Source organism: Botryllus schlosseri, chromosome 2 (assembly GCF_051294905.1).
Source record: "Botryllus schlosseri isolate E-star chromosome 2, Bs_hap1, whole genome shotgun sequence".
Lineage (NCBI taxonomy): Eukaryota > Metazoa > Chordata > Ascidiacea > Stolidobranchia > Styelidae > Botryllus > Botryllus schlosseri.
The window spans coordinates 11,331,650-11,353,058 of NC_137237.1; the positions used below are offsets into that span (position 1 = coordinate 11,331,650).

General features: G+C 40.8%; 2 protein-coding genes across 5 annotated transcripts; one reads left to right on the plus strand and one right to left on the minus strand.

The window, feature by feature from the left end:
• Window positions 1-989: 989 nt before the first annotated feature.
• Window positions 990-18,641, plus strand: LOC145433510 (sushi, von Willebrand factor type A, EGF and pentraxin domain-containing protein 1-like). 4 transcript variants are annotated; one of them, XM_080310627.1, is made up of 19 exons: window positions 999-1,254; window positions 2,059-2,250; window positions 4,869-5,063; window positions 5,250-5,327; window positions 6,265-6,471; window positions 7,929-8,099; window positions 8,164-8,349; window positions 9,012-9,223; window positions 10,143-10,368; window positions 10,424-10,576; window positions 14,042-14,242; window positions 14,301-14,495; window positions 15,498-15,692; window positions 15,773-15,921; window positions 16,420-16,491; window positions 16,558-16,780; window positions 16,910-17,077; window positions 17,140-17,254; window positions 18,188-18,385. In XM_080310627.1, the coding sequence occupies exons 1-18, from the start codon at window positions 1,200-1,202 to the stop codon at window positions 17,202-17,204; spliced, it is 2,943 nt and encodes a 980-aa protein (XP_080166753.1). In that variant the 5' UTR covers window positions 999-1,199; the 3' UTR covers window positions 17,205-17,254; window positions 18,188-18,385. The 4 variants fall into 4 exon arrangements, with proteins under 4 accessions (XP_080166755.1, XP_080166753.1, XP_080166752.1 ...); XM_080310626.1 differs by lacking the exon at window positions 18,188-18,385 and adding an exon at window positions 18,436-18,641 and having other exon boundaries at window positions 1,000-1,254; XM_080310628.1 differs by lacking the exons at window positions 5,250-5,327; window positions 18,188-18,385 and adding an exon at window positions 18,436-18,641 and having other exon boundaries at window positions 1,002-1,254.
• LOC145433513 (WD repeat-containing protein 46-like) lies at window positions 18,585-21,404 on the minus strand. Its single transcript, XM_080310632.1, has one exon. It carries the CDS (start codon window positions 20,790-20,792, stop codon window positions 19,065-19,067), a length of 1,728 nt encoding a protein of 575 aa, XP_080166758.1. The 5' UTR covers window positions 20,793-21,404; the 3' UTR covers window positions 18,585-19,064.
• Between the last annotated feature and the right edge of the window lie 5 nt (window positions 21,405-21,409).

Consider the following 21,409-nt stretch of genomic DNA (forward strand, 5'->3'; position numbering starts at 1 on the left):
AGGCGTATTGATTGGATGAAAATTTAATAATAAACAGAACTGAATCTTTACAAGCAGGACTCGCCAACGTCTAATAGTCATAAATTCTAGATTTATATCCATCGAAAACTGAAAAGCATAGCTTGTGCACTCATTATTCTAGTCCCGCGATTTCAAATTGATCGGTTCATACTACTTTTTCATTACTAACACCCGCTTTCACCTTAACACGGCCAAAGTTTAAAAGGCCCAACTCATCAATACGCTACTCAATTATCGCACTGACATATATAGGCTCGTTCTATGGCCCAATATAATGCTGCACTCATTTGTGGCTCGTTACGTCGTTATAAGTATGTCGCCCATGTAATTCCTTTGTTATAATCAGTTGTCAAATCAACTACCACACCCATGGTATTTTGTCTCACGTTGTTTACGTTCTTTGTCCAACAGTTCCCATGTTATAGCAAGTAATCTATTGTTTTAGTATTGTGATTATATCGGTCATAAGCTGTGTTATAATATAATATATGTTTATCGTCTCACAGGGTTACCATATTTTGGAAGGGACACTTTTTCATGGTAAATTTTCTCCATTTCTAGGTCGATTGACTAAATAAAAGTCAACTTTCTGGCTCAACTCCCGAAATACAGTTTTTCTTCCACATTATCCATTGCTTTATTAAAAAAGGTCAGCTTTCCGGCTCAGCTACCGAAATAGCAGCAGGAGCGTTACTTCAGCTCTAATTTACCGCATCTCGGTCGGATTTTGCCCTATATTGAACCAAAATTCTCAAAAAAGAGGAAGTTTGGGCGTCCTCCGAGGACACTTTCAAAAAAGTCAAAAAAGAGGACAAATCCTCTTGAAAGAGGACGTATCGTCATGATGTTACCATCTTCCACGCTCATTTCCATCGATCCATAGCAATAGATCATGGTTGGATAAAATCAAATTCAATACTAATTGGTGCTCCGTGGTCAGTCTACTGAATCTATATTATGACGTCAGGGTTTGACAGACAGGTGATACAGTGGTTGGACTGGTTGCAAAGTTACAATCACTTTGATGTTTATTTTGCGAATAGGGCGTTATGTGTTGGGGTGTTTGACCCTAATTCAAGACTATGGATGCTTTGCCTTAGATGTAGCTTTATATCAAACTTTACGCGGTTCCAGAATACCAAGATTGAATTTCGGTCAAAATTTTACGCCGGGAAGATATGCTGACTTTTCTCATCGTTACAAACTTGCTTTTGCTGATGAGGATGAACGTCGGTAGGGAACTTGAACTGTATCAAATACAGAAATTCATCTTATCTAATGACCTAAGGAATTATATGTATAATTGTAAGTTGGATCTCAATCAATCAAGTTTATTAATATTTTCATCGTTTCAAAACATCACAAGACTGCGATACAATGAAAAGATATAGGATAGTGTCGAAACAAGCCTTTAAGATCAGACACCCACCTTAGCCTAGGCGAAGTAAATAAGAGGCATGCACACTGAATGAAAAGTAATGCAAAGAATACAATACGCAAGCGACAAAATGAGGTGGCATGTGGCGGAGTGCGAGGACGAAGTTAGGTCGTGGTCCGGTAATCCTGAAGACTGGCTAGTATTCATTTAGAAGAAATTGCTTGTATTTCGACTTGAATGCGGACATGTTCGACGACTGCCGGCGAGATGCTGTTCCGCAATTGGGGTCCGGCATACTTGATATAGAGCAATGAGTTTTCTTGTATTCAGTCCTGATCATATGGTAGTTGTTCTTCGTTGACGCGCGTGTGCTGAACTTGTGCGCTTTCGTCTCCGAGGTGACGTAGTCGTTGAAATTTGAGGGACATTGACCGCAATGGAACTGATACATAAACTTGGCAATTTCTAGCTTCCTCATATCTTCTGTTCTTTGGATCAATCGCAGTGAGCATGCAGATTTTTAGATCTATGTTACAATAATTTCACTAGGATAGACTTAGTTTGCAACAAGAAACTAGCTTTAAGCAGTTTAGACGAAATAGGCTTGAACGCTCTTTCGATTATAAGTCCTTTTCTTACTAGTTTCATGAAAATTGCAGCAGTTGGTACCACTTCATGCGAGTCGTTAGAAACGTCTGACACAAGCGCTACATGCAGCGATGATTTCAAAGTAGGATCGCGGTGTCAGCTGACGTGTACTAACCCCAAGCAACCATCAATCGCTGAAGTAACGTGTGTTTTAGTCGATGGTATCATCGCAGGATGGTCTCCAGACAAGCCTTCATGTATTCGTGAGTGATCTGCAATCATCATCAAGTGTTTATGACTACCGCTAGTGTAAATGACACCTGCATTTGAAACATATATTTGTATGCCAACAAGATTGTCATATCATTAATAATGACTCGCACATTAGGTTCTATGCGGCATAGACGTTGAGTACAATGTTTATTTTGGAATAGCTTTCTACAAGAACGTAATTTGAATATACTGAACAGTACATCGATACGTTATATCAGTATACATTATACGATACAGCAGAGGTCTCAAACACGCGGCCCGTGAGAGCATTTTGTGCGGCCCGCGACGGCATTTTGGATTTTAATGTATTCGAAAATATATTTAACTTATACATATATTTTTCATACTTGACTACTTAAATTTTAATGTAAAACTATTTCAAAAACCAGAAATCTTATCAAACTTCACTATCACAACAATTGCAATAGCTACCATGTGATGGAAGATCAGCTATTATGTCACATTTCTAGTTTGTGATGATAAAACATGACCCGTTGATGATTTGTGTTGCCCCCATGATGCATAGGTAGGTACATCCAGGGTGATCTTCGGTCTCCTTATCCATGTTATTGTCGACAGTGGCGAGTAAGGCGGTGGTACGATCCGCAGCTGTTATTCCAATGGATTCTTCGGCGATCGGGCATTTCTATTCCAGGGGTACTTAACCAGGGGTCCACGGATGCCGTCGGGGTACGAGATGGAATTAGGCCTATATGCTATGTACAGCTTCAAATTATTTTGCAAATCAACAAAAAGTGGAATGTTTTCGGGTAAATTTATTCAACTGAAAAATATTCTTTGTGCCATACGCGATTTTATGTGCATTGGGTTTTTGGTTGGAACCAGGGGCGTATCCAGAGCGCGAAAAAGGGGGGGTTTTGCGTTACGAAATTGGCTATTGTGACGTCATCATTACGATCACTCGTCTCCACGCCATGGCGAATATTTAATATATTATAGTTTAATAATAAACAGAGATTTGCGGTGAGTGGGAGATGTACGAATACGATACGGACATTGCCTGAAAATCGCGTTTCTTTTACGGTATGATTGAAAGAAATTCGTAAATGCTCACATTTAGTCATGAGCTGGCAAACGCCGCCCGTCTTCAAGCGCCTAGTTCCGGTCAGAGATGCGCGATTTTGTTGGGTTTCGACGATATTATGCGCACGGTCGGTAGTATCGCAGCGGACGAACAAGCGCGGAATAGGGCGGTAGCATAAACGAGGGCGATCGCGATCGCCACAGCGTGGTGTGGTGTGAACAGTGTACGTCGTACACGAATGTGTGCTTTTCGATGGCTTTACTAGCCATACGGCTGAGCGTGTAGTACGCGCGAAGATAATTAGACCTTAATTTGCAAGCACGCAAGTCAGTCAACTAATACAGAGTACACACTGGGATAATAACTTGATCGACAGAGAAACTTGTCAGCGGATATAATTAGGTTAACTTTACTACTAGGCCTACTCAATTCTCCCGTTCGGCGACAACATAGGCCTGTATTTGGACGACAGCAAGCCACCTAACAATCGGGAACGTAGATTGCTAGGCTTGTATTTTGAAATGTGAATGTCAATCCTAGGCCATTTCTCGCCAATAATCGCGAATACAACGTGGATTTGAGAATAGCATTGTCGTACTGGTGCCGTCGTGTCTGCGTCTCGCTGATCAAACAACACGCCGCGTGCAATTCTTAATTAGGATTTCAAGGCGAGCAGGTGCAGCGAATTCGCGAGCAATGTTGATTGCCGACAACTTCGTCTTTGCAATTACGTTCAATTAGATTAGATTTTCCTAAAATGCGTCTCTCGTTTTAGCAAGGCGAGAGAGAAATCGAGGGAAGAAAGTTGAGAACGTCAGCAATTGCCACAGCTGAAATGTAGCTGAACAAACGCAGAATTCGTATGGAATAAGCGAATTATAATGACCTATTTTATCCTTTCGACTAATTCGGCGCATAATTCCAATATTTTGTAGGGGTGTTAGTCCTCTTAAATAACATTAAGACGCCATATTCGCCTTCTCATACGTAAAAACGAATATGTTAAACTAACAAATTAGCAAATATTAGAGGCTATATTTGACATCAATTTTTAGGATTTTGAAAAGGGGGGGGTTCCGACCCCCTAAAACCCCCCCCTGGATACGCCACTGGTTGGAACCATCGTAACAAAGTGGAAAATGGCGTCACCAAAAGCTAGGAAATTGGCCCGCGAGCACATTTGAGTTTGAGACCTCTGCGATACAGGATACAGTACATCAGACAGCAGATAACATAGAAGATACCACACACAAATCGGATTCATCAACACAAATTACTGATTAATCAATAATAATGAAAGAGTCGTGACAATGACCAACGAATTCTAACTTGGAACCAAACGAAAACCTGAATGGCACTTTCATCTATAGATTTACAACAATGCCGTGTGAGTGGATTGTCCACAACCAAGTTGGATAGTTGTATATATCATTTTGAATGTCGTTTATCGTCAATCATATATTTCAATATAATATTCGAAAATCCAATGAATACATTGACCATTAAAAGTTATCACATTCCTTCCAGTATGCATATAAGAGTTTGCATTGTTTTATGTTACAGCATCTTGCTGGCCGGAAGAAATTTCCATTCTGAATGGTAGTGTGGCATGTACGGATGGAAACTTCAAAGATTCCGTGTGCAGTTTCACCTGTGATGACGGCTTCCTGATTTCTGAAACGAGTTCGGTCGTAACATGCTCCGACTCATCCGGCACTGGATCGTACGATTGGAGCATCTCTCCACCATCTTGCACAAGTAGAGCCTTTCCTTAGATAGTAACAACTTTTTGGCACTTAACTAATTTCTCACTTTGAATTTCTCATTATGACATTTCACTGAATTTGAATCTAAGCAATCATCAAATGCGCACAAAATGGGTGTTGCTTTGCCCTTGTCCTTTCATAACACAGCTCTACTCTTTCTCTGACTGATGTGCTTCAGTTACGTTGTTCTGCATTCACGCATCTGCCAAGGCCCCGCTTTGTTTCCAGACATTTGTCGGAGGAATCGGGAGATTTGGTAAGAGTCACAACAGGGGACTGAGAGTCACCGGTAGCCTAGAAAATAACATAATTTAGTTCAGCAAAAGCATGGAAGAAACTAAAATCGGCCTTAACTTAGGCTGAAAGCTGATCATCTCATTTAATTTTTTGATTGCACTCCAAGACTGTTAGACTGAAACCGCATACTTCTTAAGTATTTTCTGGTGATTCGACTTGACTCGAGTTATTTTCTCAAAATACGGAAATGACTTGAGTCAATCCGTGTTTTGACTCGACTTGGACTCGAGTCATGAACCAAGTCATATGACTCGAGACTCAGATGCCCAAGACCGACATTTCGTTACAATTTCGAAGAATAGTTAAGTAACCACACTATAGGGATTTCGTCTATTGGTACTGGTGCTTAAAATGCAACCAGCAACTGCTAAAAGTGAGGAAAATTAGTAGGCCTATATTATAAATGCGAACCATTGATATCACTAAACAGAGTTATATAAAGGGGGTTTAACAAGATTTTAACTGGAAACTGAGCAGTCAACACAATGACCTGGACTCGGAATCGAGTCATAATACCATGACTTCTGACTTGGACTTGACCCGGTGGTGAATTGAAAATGACTCGGCTTGACTCGAGTCAAAACTATAAAAGTGAGATTGACTTGTGACTCGGAGCCTTGTGACTGTTAGACTGTGAATATTGGTATATTTGTTATATCTTAGAGGCGTTGCACTGTTGCTAGTTTATTTCATATTCAAACATAGCAATGGCTGTAAAGTTGTGAAAGTATATGATCTGAAGTATTGGAAATGCGCCTCGAGATGGATGCCATACCTTTTGAATTTGGTTATCGGTTTTATCGATATTGGCTAAAAATCCGATGATTGGTTGCACTCTAATTTTAATATACCAATCAAGTGAGGTAAGTGTATGATAGCAAGTATCTGTTTTATAGAGATTCCTATACGCTGTCCGGAGCTCATCCCCGATACATTTTCACCTCACATGGAACATAGTTGTACTGATGATGATTTTGAGGATTCGGTGTGTTCATTTGCTTGTGGAGGCGGCTCTCGGTTAAATGGCAGTATTGCGTCCACATGTGTCAGGCGAGGCAGTGCAAGTGTAGGAGTGTGGAATCCTAAGATACCATCGTGTATTTGTAAGTATATATATATATTAAAACTGACAAAGTGAATAATGGTCTCGTCAAACATGCGTCACGATAAAATGCCACAATAACTTTTATACAATTAGTTGTTTTTGACAAAGCCAAATTTTGAAATTCTACTCTGAAAATATTGTGAAGCATAACACCATTTACTACTTACTCTTGTGCAGCTCAGTTGTGAAGATCGTTACTTCGAATCCTGGTAGGGTGACTTTTCTGCGATGATGAATATTTACCCCTGTAGCGTCAGTGTCTACTTTGACGACACCTGCATGGCATTTTTGCTAGTTGTGCGGTCAGTAAAAAAGTATTTCCACTTTTTCAGAGTACTTAAGTAGCCTAGGCTTACCCCACTTGTACTATTTACTCAAGTGGTTATGTTTTTGACGACTTTGGGTGATGTTTGCATCACTTTTGTAAGTGAAATTGTCATAACATCTGAGCCAAATATCCCCCCCCCCCCCGGTAGCTGAAGATATTAAGTAGTGATGTAATTATTGAGGCGATTTTTTTACCTAAAAATCGGAAGGTTGCGCACTCAAAATAGAAATGATGACGTTAAAAAACTTAATTTGGACAAAATTTTGCTCTCATGTATGTTAATTCGGCGTTTTCGTACATAAATGTAATACAACAAAAGATACTTTCCTGCATTCTCGGGTAGAAAGTGTCTTTCCTTACCAAGTAGCTTGCCAAGAAAAGCAAAAGACTGTTCAAGAGCAACATTTGTTGGCTGACAACACTGAAGTTGACACACTGTGTTGCCTCGTTCTGACAATGTTGTTACATCACAATTTTTCATCATGTGCTTCTTGATATAAGAACCAATGCTTATGCCCAGGAAGTCTTGCTGCAGTTAGGATATTGCGGTACGTTGAGCATAACACCATGTCAAGCTATTCGTTTTATTTGACCGTTTATGAGCAGACAATGGGCCTTCTACAACGGTAGGTCTATAAAGTAGGCTACAAGCTGTAAAATGTCAAATAATAAGTTCACCGACAGTGCAAACATCTACGATGACCAACGAAATGCAGGTTGCAAAAAATTTTTGACTTTGTAAACAATTTTCACAAATTTTTGACCTAACCCTACCATTTTGACCTCTTCTGCAATGTCAAAAAAAATCTCCCGAGTAATTAGCCATCACAAGTCAGTCACAAAGATACATCTTGCAATATTTTGAAAGTACCTTCTTCCAATTAACTGGCAAAAGTATGAGACCCCTCGATCAAATCTACTTTTTGAAACTACTTGAGCGATGAGCACTTTTCAGAATTTTGTATCCTACTTCTACTTGATGTAGTTTTGACATGTATTGGAAATGGCTAGTTCTATTTGTAATTGCACAGAAATTTATGACGTTAATTATGCTCGAGTGGCAACGCTGACTGCTCTGACCACCATTGGTTGTGTGTTATGTGCTGTACGATAATTTGCTTCCACAGCTCCATTTTGTGACATGGAAGTTGTCGAGAACGGCAATATAACCTGCAATAAATACACGCCCGGAGCAACGTGCACGATATCGTGTGAACCTGGGTATCAGCCGACTTCCTTTGCTGCCTTCGATTGTAGCATCCATGGTCAGTGGGTGGGAGATATACCGGGATGTGTTCGTGAGTACAACACAAACGGCATTAATCCGGATGATAGTTACTCAACTTGCAACCGTGTATTCAGCTTCGTCGTGTCAACCAGCACTTGAATCACTAGTTGGGATTACCGCGAGTTGCACCGATAAGAATTTGCCGGGATCCACTTGCAAAGCAGTCTGTCCGAGTTCATCCAGTAAATCTACATTCTCGTGTCCAAGTGCTACTGGCCCGCATCCTGGTTTTTGGACCGGAAATGTGATGGAGTGCTTTGGTACGCATTTTCGCATTCACAAACTGATGTTGACTAGATTCGACCGGTGTTCCTTGTTGTCATTGACTCGATGGTGTGAAGAAAGTGTTTCTCCTGGCAGTAGAGATAGCTATTCTTATACGAAAGTCGTGTCTTTGGATATTTTCGGTAATATAAGTGAGTCTTGTGAAGAAGAGTAACCATTAACAAACGACAAACGTCCGATTGCAGGCTTCGGCTGAATTATTGTCTACACTGCAAATTTGTCATGTATATTTTCCTTGTGTATTCGTGTGATCTACCTATATCTATCTATCAGCATACAGACTATGTGGCATTTATACGTCGGAAGCCTGTTTCCAAAGGTGGTTAGTGACGAAGTACTTCTATTTGGGAGTACTCAAGTAGATTTTCGCTAATTCTACTGCTCCCTCAAGCGGTTATGGTCTTTGACTACTTTCACTTCTGGGCAGTTTTCAGAATTTTAGGCAAAACCAATCATAGAATAATTACTTTTTACTTACTTGGAGTAGAAATTCATGATGTTACTTGTACTCGATTATAATAATTATATATATATATATCATAATAATTATAATTATCAATGATGACTACTTTGCCCATATCTGTTTATTTTGCATTATTTCATTTGCCACAGGAATATGTACGGCGTTTATTTGCAGGGTGCGGCAAAGGCATCATGGATCTCTTGCTCATCATTGATGGTTCGGAGAATCTATCGGAATACGAATTCAAGGAAGTCAACAAATGGCTCGGCGACTTGTTCGTCGAAATCGGAAGATTCTTCGATACTGGATCGGCATGGATAAGCATTGTTATTACCGGTGGCGATCCGCTCAACTGCGACGCCGCGGTGTCTAAACGAGTAACCACGGTACGGTATTGACCAGAGGTGGTCAAAGTATTCGGCATTGCTACTCAAGTAGAACTAGAAATAATACTGTAAATTCTACTCAATTACAAGTAGAATCGGTTCCCAAACATGCCAAAACTGCTTCAAATAGAAGTTGAATTACTCCAGTAAGTGATTCGCCAGTGGCTTTTTTTCGAATTCATAACTACCATCGCAGCTAACACATCACAACTAATAACAATGCTGACAGGTGCACTTTCTAGAAAATGTTATGCTCCCCATGATACAGGAGCTATTTTGTATGGTCGTCAAGGCAATTTTACTCGTAAAAGTGATGGAAACGTATCCAAAACTACTTTCTACTCCGCAAAATCAGAAGTGTACAAAAGTAAGTAGTTGTAGAAGTGGGAGTTGTCCAAAAGCATATAATTTACAGAACAACAAATATAGCAAGATATCATCCCTACACTAGGGCTCTATTCACCAGATCGATTAAATATACAAAGTATAACGATATGTCTAAGACGTGCATAGTTGTAGGGAAAGAACGAACATTACTGTGAAACAAACAACATACTACATATTTTGTTTGTTGACGGTCAACTACTAACTGTTTTTTGAGTAGTTGTGTTTTAGTTATTTTTGGATTTTGAAAGGTGGTTAGTTCAGTTCTATTTGTAGTTGTGAGTATTAAGAATTGAGTAGTTCTCGTTGTGCATTTTGAAAATCCGTTAGTTTGTACAAGCCTGACTACTGTAGTTGGAATGCACGTCTAAATAAAACGGTTTTGATTCAACGCTTGAAGTGAGTAGTGCAATTAGGCAAAGCCTTAATGAGTGTTCCGATATATTAAAAGTAGCCTACTTCGTTACTAAGCACCTCTGGAGTTCATTGCTTTTCAGCCTTTTTTCATGTGACATAATTTTACGATACACTGCAGACGGCCGTACCTTTGCGTCACATGTCTTCGGCTCTGTTGCGACGCAAGTTGCTCGCTCTGAGACCTGTTGGCGGATGCCTCCATTTGGCTTCCACTATGAGCCGCGTTGTTAACGATTTCGGATCGGGAATTCGCGACAATATTCCCACTTTGGTCATGGTAGTCGTTGGCGGGGATAGCGTGGATGATTACAGCAACACCGCAAGATTACTCGCGTCTGGATACGGTGGTTTCTGTGCTTTTCGTGTTGTTGCTGTCAATAGATTCGATTTGGTGTTTAGGCCGGCCGCTGTATTTCATCGGGGTTGGAATTCATCTCAGAAGAAAGGCCGTGCTCTCGTACATAACTCCGCACGCGTATGCTGCGTCCGTGCGTCTGCTGTCATCGATTACGATGTCCGTTCTTAACGCAATCATAAAGAGGACCTGTCCGAGTATGATATCTCTCTTTCTCTGTGTAGCCATGATCGCGTGATTAGTGGCACTCCAGATCAGATTAAAATTGACCTACTTCAAATTAACTTGAGTCGACTTTGTCTCCAAATGCAGACCCAACAGAGTATTCAATATTGACAGATTCTAAAATTAGATCACGGATTACCACAGGGATTCAACACCTTTCTTAGTGCAGACCAGACATGGGGTGATTACTTCGTGAATGTAATCAATTGCGATTAAGATTACTTCTGAATGACGCGATTACGATTACGATTACAGCAAAATCAGGAAGTAGTCGATTACGATTACGATTACATTGGAAAAGTAATCACGATTACTCACGATTACATTTATTTTGCATCTTAGAAGTTATATTATAAGACAATATATGGATTGCGCTGAAAAGACCTAATGAGATTACAACTTTCTTTAAAAAAGATGCGACATATTGCTTGTTACGTCATAAAGTACCCATTGCCCATTTTATATTGGACGATCTATCGCACCCAACGATTTGCATTCTTGCCAGGTCCACAACTGCCGCACCCCAAATTTCCTAATAGGATGGGGAGCGAGCTCGAAGCAGACTCAAAAGTATTTCGTAAACCAACAAAAATTATAGACTATTTTCGAGAGATTTCATGAACTTGGAAATTGTCTACGAGCATCGCGATATAAATGACTCTAGATAGCTTGATTTTGAAATACATAGCCTACGTCTCCTCATCCAGTAAAAAAGCATGCATAATTTATAGGCATTTAGGTGCCCACCAATACCGCGTCACGACACACCAAATGACATATGCAGTTTCGGCCAACATGCGAATCCACGAAGGGTGCTACTAATGAAGGACATTGGCCGAAACTTCGGGTATGTGTCCATTGACAATATCCGCGCTGCGTGGGCGTGACTAATAGTCCGGTCCTTCCAATCTGAGCCCACAATGCAAATGGCACCCGGGCACACAGAGCATTAAAGACATGGCAATTTGTGTGTGCGTCTCACGCAAGTATTTCTTTTATTCTGCTACGTTTTGGACACAACAATATCTTTTTATTATATAACAGACCGGAGGTCACGAATTAACAACATACCCTAATTGTAATTATTAGAAGATACCAGATGTTATAATTTAGGGCTACCATACGTCCTCCTTTAGGAGGAATTGTCCTCCTTTTTCGGGTTTTTGAAATGTCCTGCGAGGACCCTCAAATCTCTCTTTTTTTGAGATTTTGTCCTCATTTTTTAGAAGTTTAGTTAAAATTGAACCGAGATAAAATTGCTCTGAATTCACGCTCAGGCGGGTATTTCGGGAGCCGAGCGAAAGTTGACTTTTTGTTTTAGTCAACCGACTAGAAGTGGAAAAAATTTACCATTTTTTCAGGATTTTCCGCAGGTATTCTAAGTTTGAAAATTTTGAAGAAGTGTCCTCCTTTCTCGATTCCAAAATATGGTTGGTAACCCTATTATAATTATGAATTACGTGCTCCCAGCTCTTCAGGTAAATCTGACAATCGGGGACTGAGAGAGGATTAAAAATGAATAGTAATATAATGCAATTACCAATATCATTGACGAAATTAAATCTTCAACTTGAAAATTACTACCCTATGGGGCCCAATACCAACGTTTGGATTGGGGGACGATTTGCTGTTTTTGTCCTGATTTTAGCTACAAGCAACGCTAACATTGTATGTGGCGACAGGTCCAAATGTTGAGTAAAGAATTGTGAAATAACGATTGGCGCCCGTTTCAAGCAGAATCATATCAGAATAAGAGAAAGTGAATATAAAATTCTGCCTTCAACCTAATACAGATAATGTCATGCAAGCGGCCATTACGAGAAACGGCTCTGTTATGATATATATCAGCAGCTGTTGATTTTTAATGCTTCGTCGTGGAAACCCTAATGTTTTATTTGACGAGTAGGCTACAAAATTTCAAACCTTTGTCTGGTGTACGTTCGTACTACATAGGCCTACTGCTCGCCAAGCAGCAACGGTCAAACTGCGTTTAACTAAGCATAAACAAACATCAATACAAAAGTTACTATTTTAAACTAGGCAAGGTGGTGATTAATTATCCTGCTGCGAGGTAGTGGCGTCTGGATTGTATTGATAACCTGATATACAGCACGGCAAGTGTTCTTACGATCACACTAATGTACATCGAATATTTATTCACTATGTGTGGATAGCTGGATACTTCTTACGCAATGACGAGCAAAGCTAACAGGCCACTTCTGACGTAATAATGAGCAGTGGCATTTAATAATCTGACGTTTGTGCTATCACTATCTGGTATAATACCTCGTCCTTGTTCACGAATGTTCAGTTTCTGTTAGTTTCTGTCCTGTACAAATAAAAAGTAATCGTTCTTTCACAAAGAAATCGATTAAATATGGGAAGTAGTCGATTACGATTACGATTACTTCTGAATTTTCTCGAATGTAATCGATTGCGATTACGATTACTTGAAAATGCTGTAATCGTCGTAATCGATTACGATTACTAATCGCGATTACCCCATGTCTGGTGCAGACCCCTAGATTTTTTTGGTTGTTGCGTAAAACCCATAGTGGCGACATATGGGAAGGTGATGATTAAAAAAGGTCTCTCTCGCCCAGTCCTAACAACGGCCTCACCGGCATCTGGTCTACATGATGCCTAAAAAGCGACCAGATGAGTATAATAAGCCATCTCTTTGGCCCAGCCCTTGTCACGGCCTGATTACCAATGGGAGTGCAAGTATATTGGTTCGTATTGTCCGTGTGACTATTATGACCTGTGGTGAGCAGTGAAAATTAGATAACATAAGGACATAAACTAACAGTTGTTATAAATAAGTTGTAATGTCGACCTTGGACCAGGGTTGTAATTGACTCAAGTCAAGTCTTGACTCGAATTGACTCGAGTCGTTTTCTTAAAATTCGGAAAATTGACTTGACTTGAATTGTGCTCGAGTCATATGACATGAGATTTGGACAGCCAAGACAGGCCTTTCATTGTAGCTTAGAAAAATAGTGAAGTTACCACATTATTGGTATTTCATCTATCGGAAAAGGTACTTGAATAATAGGGTCAGAAACATTAATATTATGAATGTCAGGCATTCAATATCACCCAAGCAGAGTCGTACAAAGTGGGTTGAACCTGTCTTGAACTTGATATTGAATGGTGAGCACTATGACTCGGTGATGAACTGAAAATGACTCGACTCGAGTCAAAACTATAAACGTAAGATTAACCTTTGACTTGGAACCTTTTGACTTGATTACAACCCTGCCTTTCATGGGCACGCTCAAGCGAGTTTGTGGACTTCCAAGGGTACATATATCCTAGGTTAAGAACCCCGGGATTAATGGAAATTGTCAAAAGTGCGAGCGGACCCGCACCTTGATATCTTTAAATATGATTCAGACTTGAAAAATCTCATCGTCCGCCTATCTCGTTCTCTTCAGGCATGTCAATGTGTAGGAATCCGATCGCCGATGGCCAGTTGAGGTGTACTCAAATAGAAGGAAACAAGAAAGTATTTGACGAGATGTGCACCACTACTTGCGATGTAGGCACCGTGCTAGTCGGGAACAAGACCAGCAGGTGCGGTGATACCGACATGGACGGAGTGATGGAATGGATAACTCCGAGCGCAACTTGCGCAGGTTTTACACTCAGAACAACTAAATGCAACGACACGGATACTTTGAATTTGTATTCCAGTGATCCGCTGCGACGATCGTCGGGGATTCGAGAACGGCGCCGTCAAATGCACAGATGGAAATTCCTTTTCGTCACAGTGCGCTTTTACCTGCGACGCTGGCCGACATATGATGGGAATGTCAGAATCTGTTTGCGGGGATCCGAACAGCGAGGGAATCGGAACGTGGAGCGCGGATATGCCCAGATGTGTAGAACGTAGGTAGTTGCAAAGGTGGTCAAAGTAGTCATTGTGGGTACTTTTAACGCAGAGCAATTGTTAATGTGATGTTTGTTTGCGTACTTCGCTACGTATTGTTCTTCCTATGGACCTGACTTTGACGTAACATGGAACAGCCTGTCTGGTATACACTACACATAGACCACGGCACGGCAAGGATTTGTTGTAGGCGCTCCAACGGATGGAATCTTTATTGAATCAGATATAAATTCGAATCTCAATTGTATGCTGGAATGAATTTAATAACACGCCCATATATATTCATGCAATCCGAGACTATAACGGCAGGGCATTTCTTATCAAGTTTTCGTGTGAAGCACGAAGTCTTATTGGGAATGTGTTATATACCGAGATAATGCGTGGCGATATATCTACGTTTACTGAATCAAGAAATGGCATAATGAATATATATCCCGTTATAGTACTCAGGTAGAAGTAGGGGCAACAACAATAACAATTATACAAGTAGAGTTACCGACCGATCTCTAGAGACACATCAAAACTACTTCATGTGGAGGTAGACATTGAAGATCTGTAAAGTAATCGTGGATGTAGGTACTTGGTGGCTACTTTCGAAATTACAGGGTACATTTTCGAGACTAAATATGCATAGCCCAGAACTACTTTCTACTTGTTGGTAAAAAATCCGACTCTTACTACTCGACTTCAAGAAGTGAAATCACTGTTCCCAGCTCTACTACCCACATTAGGTACCATGACATTATGGATATACCGACTTGTCGTTACCATTGTTACCATATCAGATATCCCTTTCTTATACACACTTGTTGTCTCATGCTGTTCCTGTTGTGGTTAACATACGAATTAAAATCAATGAGTGGTAGATACACAACGAATCAATGTTATATATCCCTCTCTCTACTCGACTAATTGATAGCCGACTCCCACAAATCCAATTGAATCTTCCTTCTCAATTTCCTCTTTCTTCAATGTTATCTGTCAGCAGACCTTCATCCTAGGTCTGACTTGCGAACCAGTGTTGGAGCCACCTAAGCACGGATCATTGCGGTGCACCGATAGCAACACATTTGGAAGTGGATGCCACTTCTCCTGCGAAGATGGATACGAGTTGTCCGGCGGTGGTATCATTTATTGCGGCAATGTGCTTTCGGACGGCCGGGTCGAATGGCAAGATACTCCGCCATTGTGCAAAGGTTTTTCTTACGTTTCATATGTGGCTCTTTATCATCTACCGTCCAGCATTCTCATATTTGTGAGTTTGCAATTTTCATAGAATGCAAATCTGCCAGCTGCATGTTAGACATGATGATATTGCTAGACGGCTCATCGAGTGTGAAAGCAGAAGAGTTCTTGAATATGAAAGAATGGCTCTTTACCTTTCTTGAAGAATATGAAGGGGAGATTGACACTGGTGGTACGAGGGTGAGGTTACTAAGATTTGTGTTGTTGATGTGTGAGCATCAAGTCGGTCGCTTATGATTGGATTGTAGGCGTTGTCTGTTGCAAAAATTCGTTCTGCGTACGACAGTGAAACGATTCTACAATGGTATGTTCATGTATATGCTCGCTTGTCTGACAATATTATGTCGTTGGCACGTTTTCCTAACTTAGAGTGAACTTTGACTATATTCATTTTCAGTGTCATATTCAAGTGTGTAAATAAAATTAACCACTGCTCATTTATTTGCCATATGACGGAAAACAGATAGTCATATTTGTGTTTGACACTGCAGACGCTCAATTTCCATGTTGCATTGTAAAAGAAATCCCAATCCCAATGTATAATTTCATATTTCCAACATAGAAATTGCTGGCACCCTACCAATAAATCACTAAACAACTTAGAATGACAGTTACGGGAGTGGCCTAAGTGCAGCAGCTTTTTGGAGGAAGAATAACAGTCATTTTCTGTCTTTGAAGGTCGGCGTCATTCAGTACAGTGGCGAAGCTACTTTCATGTGCCGATCTGGAGATATCTTATCGAAGTACGAGGTATCTATTTTCCCCACCGTCAGTCCAGAATGTATTGTGAACTTGAAGCCTAGCTGTTAACTGCAGGTGGTTGTGGATTTGGCGCCGAGATCCTTCTATGAAGTTCAAAGGAGCATTCGCGAAATGGCTCACATCAGGGGTTGCACGGCAACTGGCGATGCCATATTGGCCAGCGTACAGCGCATTGATGCGATGGGTAGAGTAGATGCAGACAAGGTGCTGATCCTGGTGACCGACGGTCTCTCTAATGATGATGTCAACGAACCTGCTCGTCGAGCTAGGGAGAAAGGTAACTTCAGCTGACTATTGTGCTAATCTAATAACGCTTTTCGTGCAGAACTTGAAAATATCTTAATCGTTTTAACTCAATTTGCGATTTGTATGCAAATACGTGGCTGTTTATAATTCAGTCTTGCAGGAATAAAGATTATCACTGTGGCGACAAAGAAGTTTGAACCGTACCAACTTCAATCGATATCCAGTTCCTATGAAATCATAGACGTATCAGAATTCGATGACATTGATTCTACAATCTCTTACTTACACCAGGAGATTAGAAACAAGATTCAAGTATCAAGCTCTACAGGTGATTATCCAAGGCACGAATGGTGTCACTGCCACAAATGTTTTTACGATTTTTGTCTTCAGAAGCAACTAGGAGCATCTTTCACATTGTACTTGGAATATGCATGTTTTCCTTTGCCTGGTGCTAGCTATGCAAGATACCTTCAATCAACACCACCAATGAATTGACGAAGAAGCAGTAAGTTCTTCCATATTTGGTTATGGCAAAGGTTTTGCTATTTCCACTGCCAGGACTATGAAGTGCTACTCGGTAATTTCTCCAATATTCCAGCTATAGCACTGAGTCGTCATTCGACCAGAGGTGGTCAGTAACAAAGTACTTCTACTTTTTCAAAGTACTCAAGTAGTATTCCTCTACTTCTGGTACTTACTCAAGTAGACCTTTTTTCGCTACTTCTACTTCGTAATATTTTGTAGAAGTAGTATTTGTAGTTTTGTTTCAATTGCGATTATTATACGTTGAGTTTTAATTATAGTTTGAGTTCTTTTGTTTGGAGAACATACATGTCGAGTATAAAAGCAAGTGTAGTAATGCCTTATATTTTCCGAACATAAAGCTATACACTCTATATGGCATTTTTACGATCTGCCATATTTTTAATTACCGTTCACTAATCGCAGAAAGGGTTAAAGCCGTATTCGACACAACTTCTCTGTATTACTCTTTGACTGAACTAGGGGCCTTATTATATGGGGGAGGGAGCCATGCCGTGATTTTTGGTAAAAACCAGGTGTTCGAGTGAACAAAGTGTTAGTACATCCCATGATGTGGACGCCTGCTTATTCTGTCAAAAATTGACACTCTCCTGAGATGCATCAATATGAATCAAGCTCTCTACACCTTTTGGCAGTCCATGCGAATGAATTGCGATCGTTTTCACAGCTACTTACTTACTTGGGTAGATTTAAAGTCAGTCAATTTTACTTCCAAGTAGTTTAAGGTCGCTTATGAAAGAAGTACTTCTATTCGTACTTGAGTAGATTTTTCGTCGTTACTTCTACTTGAGTAGCTTTCTTGACCACCTCTGCATTTGACAAAGGGCTAATCCATCTAGCCAGAGGCACTACTACTTTTTCCGAGTACTACTAACTAAAGTGGTTATGTTTTCAGACTACCTTTGCCGCTTTGACTTAAGTAATTGGTGTCCGCCACTTCGTGAGTGAAATTGTCATGGTTACCAAATATTTGGTGGCAAAATGTATGTTTGAAAATGGTGCAATCATCAGTCATGAAGCAGGGATGCCACTTGGAGATTTCGGCAAAACCCAGATGTGGGTGCTAAAAAAATTATGTTGACTGTTGGTAAAAATAAATATTTATTCTGCAGATCAATAGCCAATTCCTTTTTCCGTTTCTAGGATACAGGAAAGCCCAAGTCATCAGAAGACGAAGGAATTGATAACCTTCAAGCCTGGACACATCTCTCCTGGTCCACTAACAACTTCCTACCACTACGCGAGGAATGCATGTCTTAGCACTAACGAGTCCTCGATCCAAATTGAAAGTCTTACTGTGACAAGCTGAAGTATATTACTGGAATTAAGGAATTTTCAAGTCACAGAAATTGATTTTTGTACCACGGCAGTTGCTCCTATAGGCGAATATCTTAGAAGTCTATGCATATCCTCTCATTACGATTGCGAACATTCATTAACTGCAGGCTTCTGCTCGTTAACACCCAATCTGTTCTCGCACGAAAAACTCGAAGTGGTTGTCAACAAAGAACAGTTTCAGTCCACAGATTCCCTTGAGATGTGCGATTGTGCATATTCTCACTAGAAACGAAACATGCAGAACAACGCAAACCAAAATACTTTGCTGCGCCATCTTCTCTGCCTCCATGGTTTCACTCGGCTCTTTGGTTTCGAGTGGATAGAACGCTTTGAACGAGGCATTATACTCGAGACATTCATAGTCCACAGAGTTACAAAAGGAAGGCACCTTTTTGTCGGTGATGCAAGAGACATCAGTGTCAGTGTGAAATATATTACTTTTTCTTTCGGAACCTGTCCAAAGCAGATTTAGGCAGTGAATCTTCGGGCAGTGAGCTGCTGTCTTCCAATGCTTTCCTTTTGTCCTCCAAATCTTGCTTGATTTTGGCTCGCACATCAGATGCTTTTCTTAATTGTTTCCGCTTCTCGATATTGACGGAAGAGCTTTTTCCTTTGGCCTTGTACTTCATTTCTGATTTTGTGATCTCAGTCTTCTTTCCAAACTTTTCCTCTTTCTCTTTTTGTAGCTGTTCAGCCGTTACCTTATCCATAGCACCAATGTGAAATGGATCTAAAGTGATCATATCTGGCTGTATTTTTTCCAGTAGGGATTTTACCACCCACTCCCTCTTCTGCGACCTACTCTGGTGGGGGTTCGACTCTAAACTGTCGTAGTTGGGTTCACCAGCACCTGGTATCAGTAAGCTTTCAAACCCGTTCGCCCTTCCGACTCCAAGGACATCTTCATATGGACAGAACTGTATTGATTCCGCGGGTTGGCGTAGCTTGTGAATGAGGTACGGTTCTTCTTGGACTTCTCTGCACGGATCTTTATATACCTCTACTATGTTGTTATATGTTGCAGCAAGAAGACCACGCTGACTGAATTGTAGGTTACATGGGCTACGCATTACTTTGTACGAGTGTACAGGCTTGTAGGTTCGCACATCAAATATTCGCATGTGTCCATCTTGTCCAGAAGTTGCCATGTACAATCCCCCTCTGTCGACAGCAATGGCTCGAATCGCATTTCTGTGGCACAGCATTTTCACAAGCGGCTCCTTCATATTGGGATTCCACATGGAAACAGTGCCATTGTGGTGTCCTAGCAATGTTATGGCATTATGCGGGTTTTGAGTCATTACGTTAAGGCGGTTCGATTTCGTACGAACACTTGCGACTTCTTTGCCAATGGAGATGTCAATGTAATTGAGAAATCCATGTGCAGTTGACGCAACAAGAAGGTAATGATATGGTAAAAAATCCAGCCTCAGGGCCTTGTTGATGGACTTCAAGCAATGATATTCAGTACCTTGATTATCATATATGTAGGTCCACTTTTTTTGTGCGACAGCATACATGTTCTCTGTGTGTAACCATGATATATCATTGACAGTTTCCATGACATTAATTTCGCACATCAACTTCTTGGAAAACCATTCAAATGCGGCGACGTGGCCTCTACGCCCGCCTAATAACAAATGTTTTCCATTTCTTGAATAATTAATTCGATAGGGGCCAAATTGATTGAGATTCAATTCAAAAGTCTTACATGAACTTGCGATATCAACATTTTGTTTGATCTCCGATTGTTTTATTGTATATGATTTCTGACCATCGTCAGTTTCAATGTATCCGGCATCCTCTAATTGGAATATGTCGTGTCTGGCTGCTTGATTGATTGCTTCCTCGAACACCTTCTCCTGGCGAGACAGCTTCCTTCTCATTATTCCGCCTGAAATTTTAGTGCTATTCGCAATTCCTCTTTTGTGGTTTTCCTTCCTTTCAGCGGGGAGTGGTGCCGGCCCAGGATATGGATCATTCTTTACCCCGACATTCTGATTCGAATAATCAGAAACCTTACGAAACTTGATCTTCGTGCCATCATCACATTTCAAATCCTTTTTGCCGGACGTAAATCCACCACCTCTATCTTCAACATCATCGCGTCGACGCTTTTCCGGTACAAAATACCTTTTCTTAGTGATACCGACAGCAGGCATATCGACGAACGGAACAAACTTCCTCAACTGCAGAACATGTGCTTCCTGCCTGCTACTTCGCCTGTGTGTGTTGTGTTTATAAATAGCCGAAATCGACGTATCTGACAGGTACACCGAAATCCATTTGGAGCACCGTACAAAACTTGTCCCAATCGATGTCTGGGGGATTTGCGGTATTGAGAACTAAGCAAGCCTGATGAAAGCTTGCTATTATCTAATGAATGGCAACTTTACAAATAGAATCAGGAATTACTCAGTTTCTGCAAAGCTTGTCTGATCCTATCCAGTCGCTGTAGCCATTTTAGTTCACCACATGGGCGCATTTATGTAAGTGTCGTCTCCCGGGAAAACAGTCGCCAGCACTGCACTACTAATATCAGTCGCGAACGGCGATCATGGTTGTTGTTATTGAGGTTTATGTTGTCCACATTCCATGTCGCTCAGAATCGTTGTTGCTTCAGCTAGCATTTGGTCGCGAGAGTAGCCTGCAGGTTTGTTGCTCGCTTAAGTCAGTGTCATATATTAACTTGAACGAATAACGAATGCTGGAATGCACGTCGGTGACGATAAAAGGCTGTCCAATTCAAGTCCTGATATGTCACATAGGCACAACCGCG

Coding starts and splice junctions, on each gene's coding strand:
- LOC145433513 (XM_080310632.1), bottom strand. CDS start 20,792: ATGCCTGCTGTCGGTATCACTAAGAAAAGGTATTTTGTACCGGAAAAG.
- LOC145433510 (XM_080310627.1), top strand. CDS start 1,200: ATGCTGACTTTTCTCATCGTTACAAACTTGCTTTTGCTGATGAGGATG. Junction 2,251..4,868: donor AGACAAGCCTTCATGTATTC/GTGAGTGATCTG, acceptor TTTATGTTACAG/CATCTTGCTGGCCGGAAGAA. Junction 10,369..10,423: donor ATTACTCGCGTCTGGATACG/GTGGTTTCTGTG, acceptor TTTGGTGTTTAG/GCCGGCCGCTGTATTTCATC.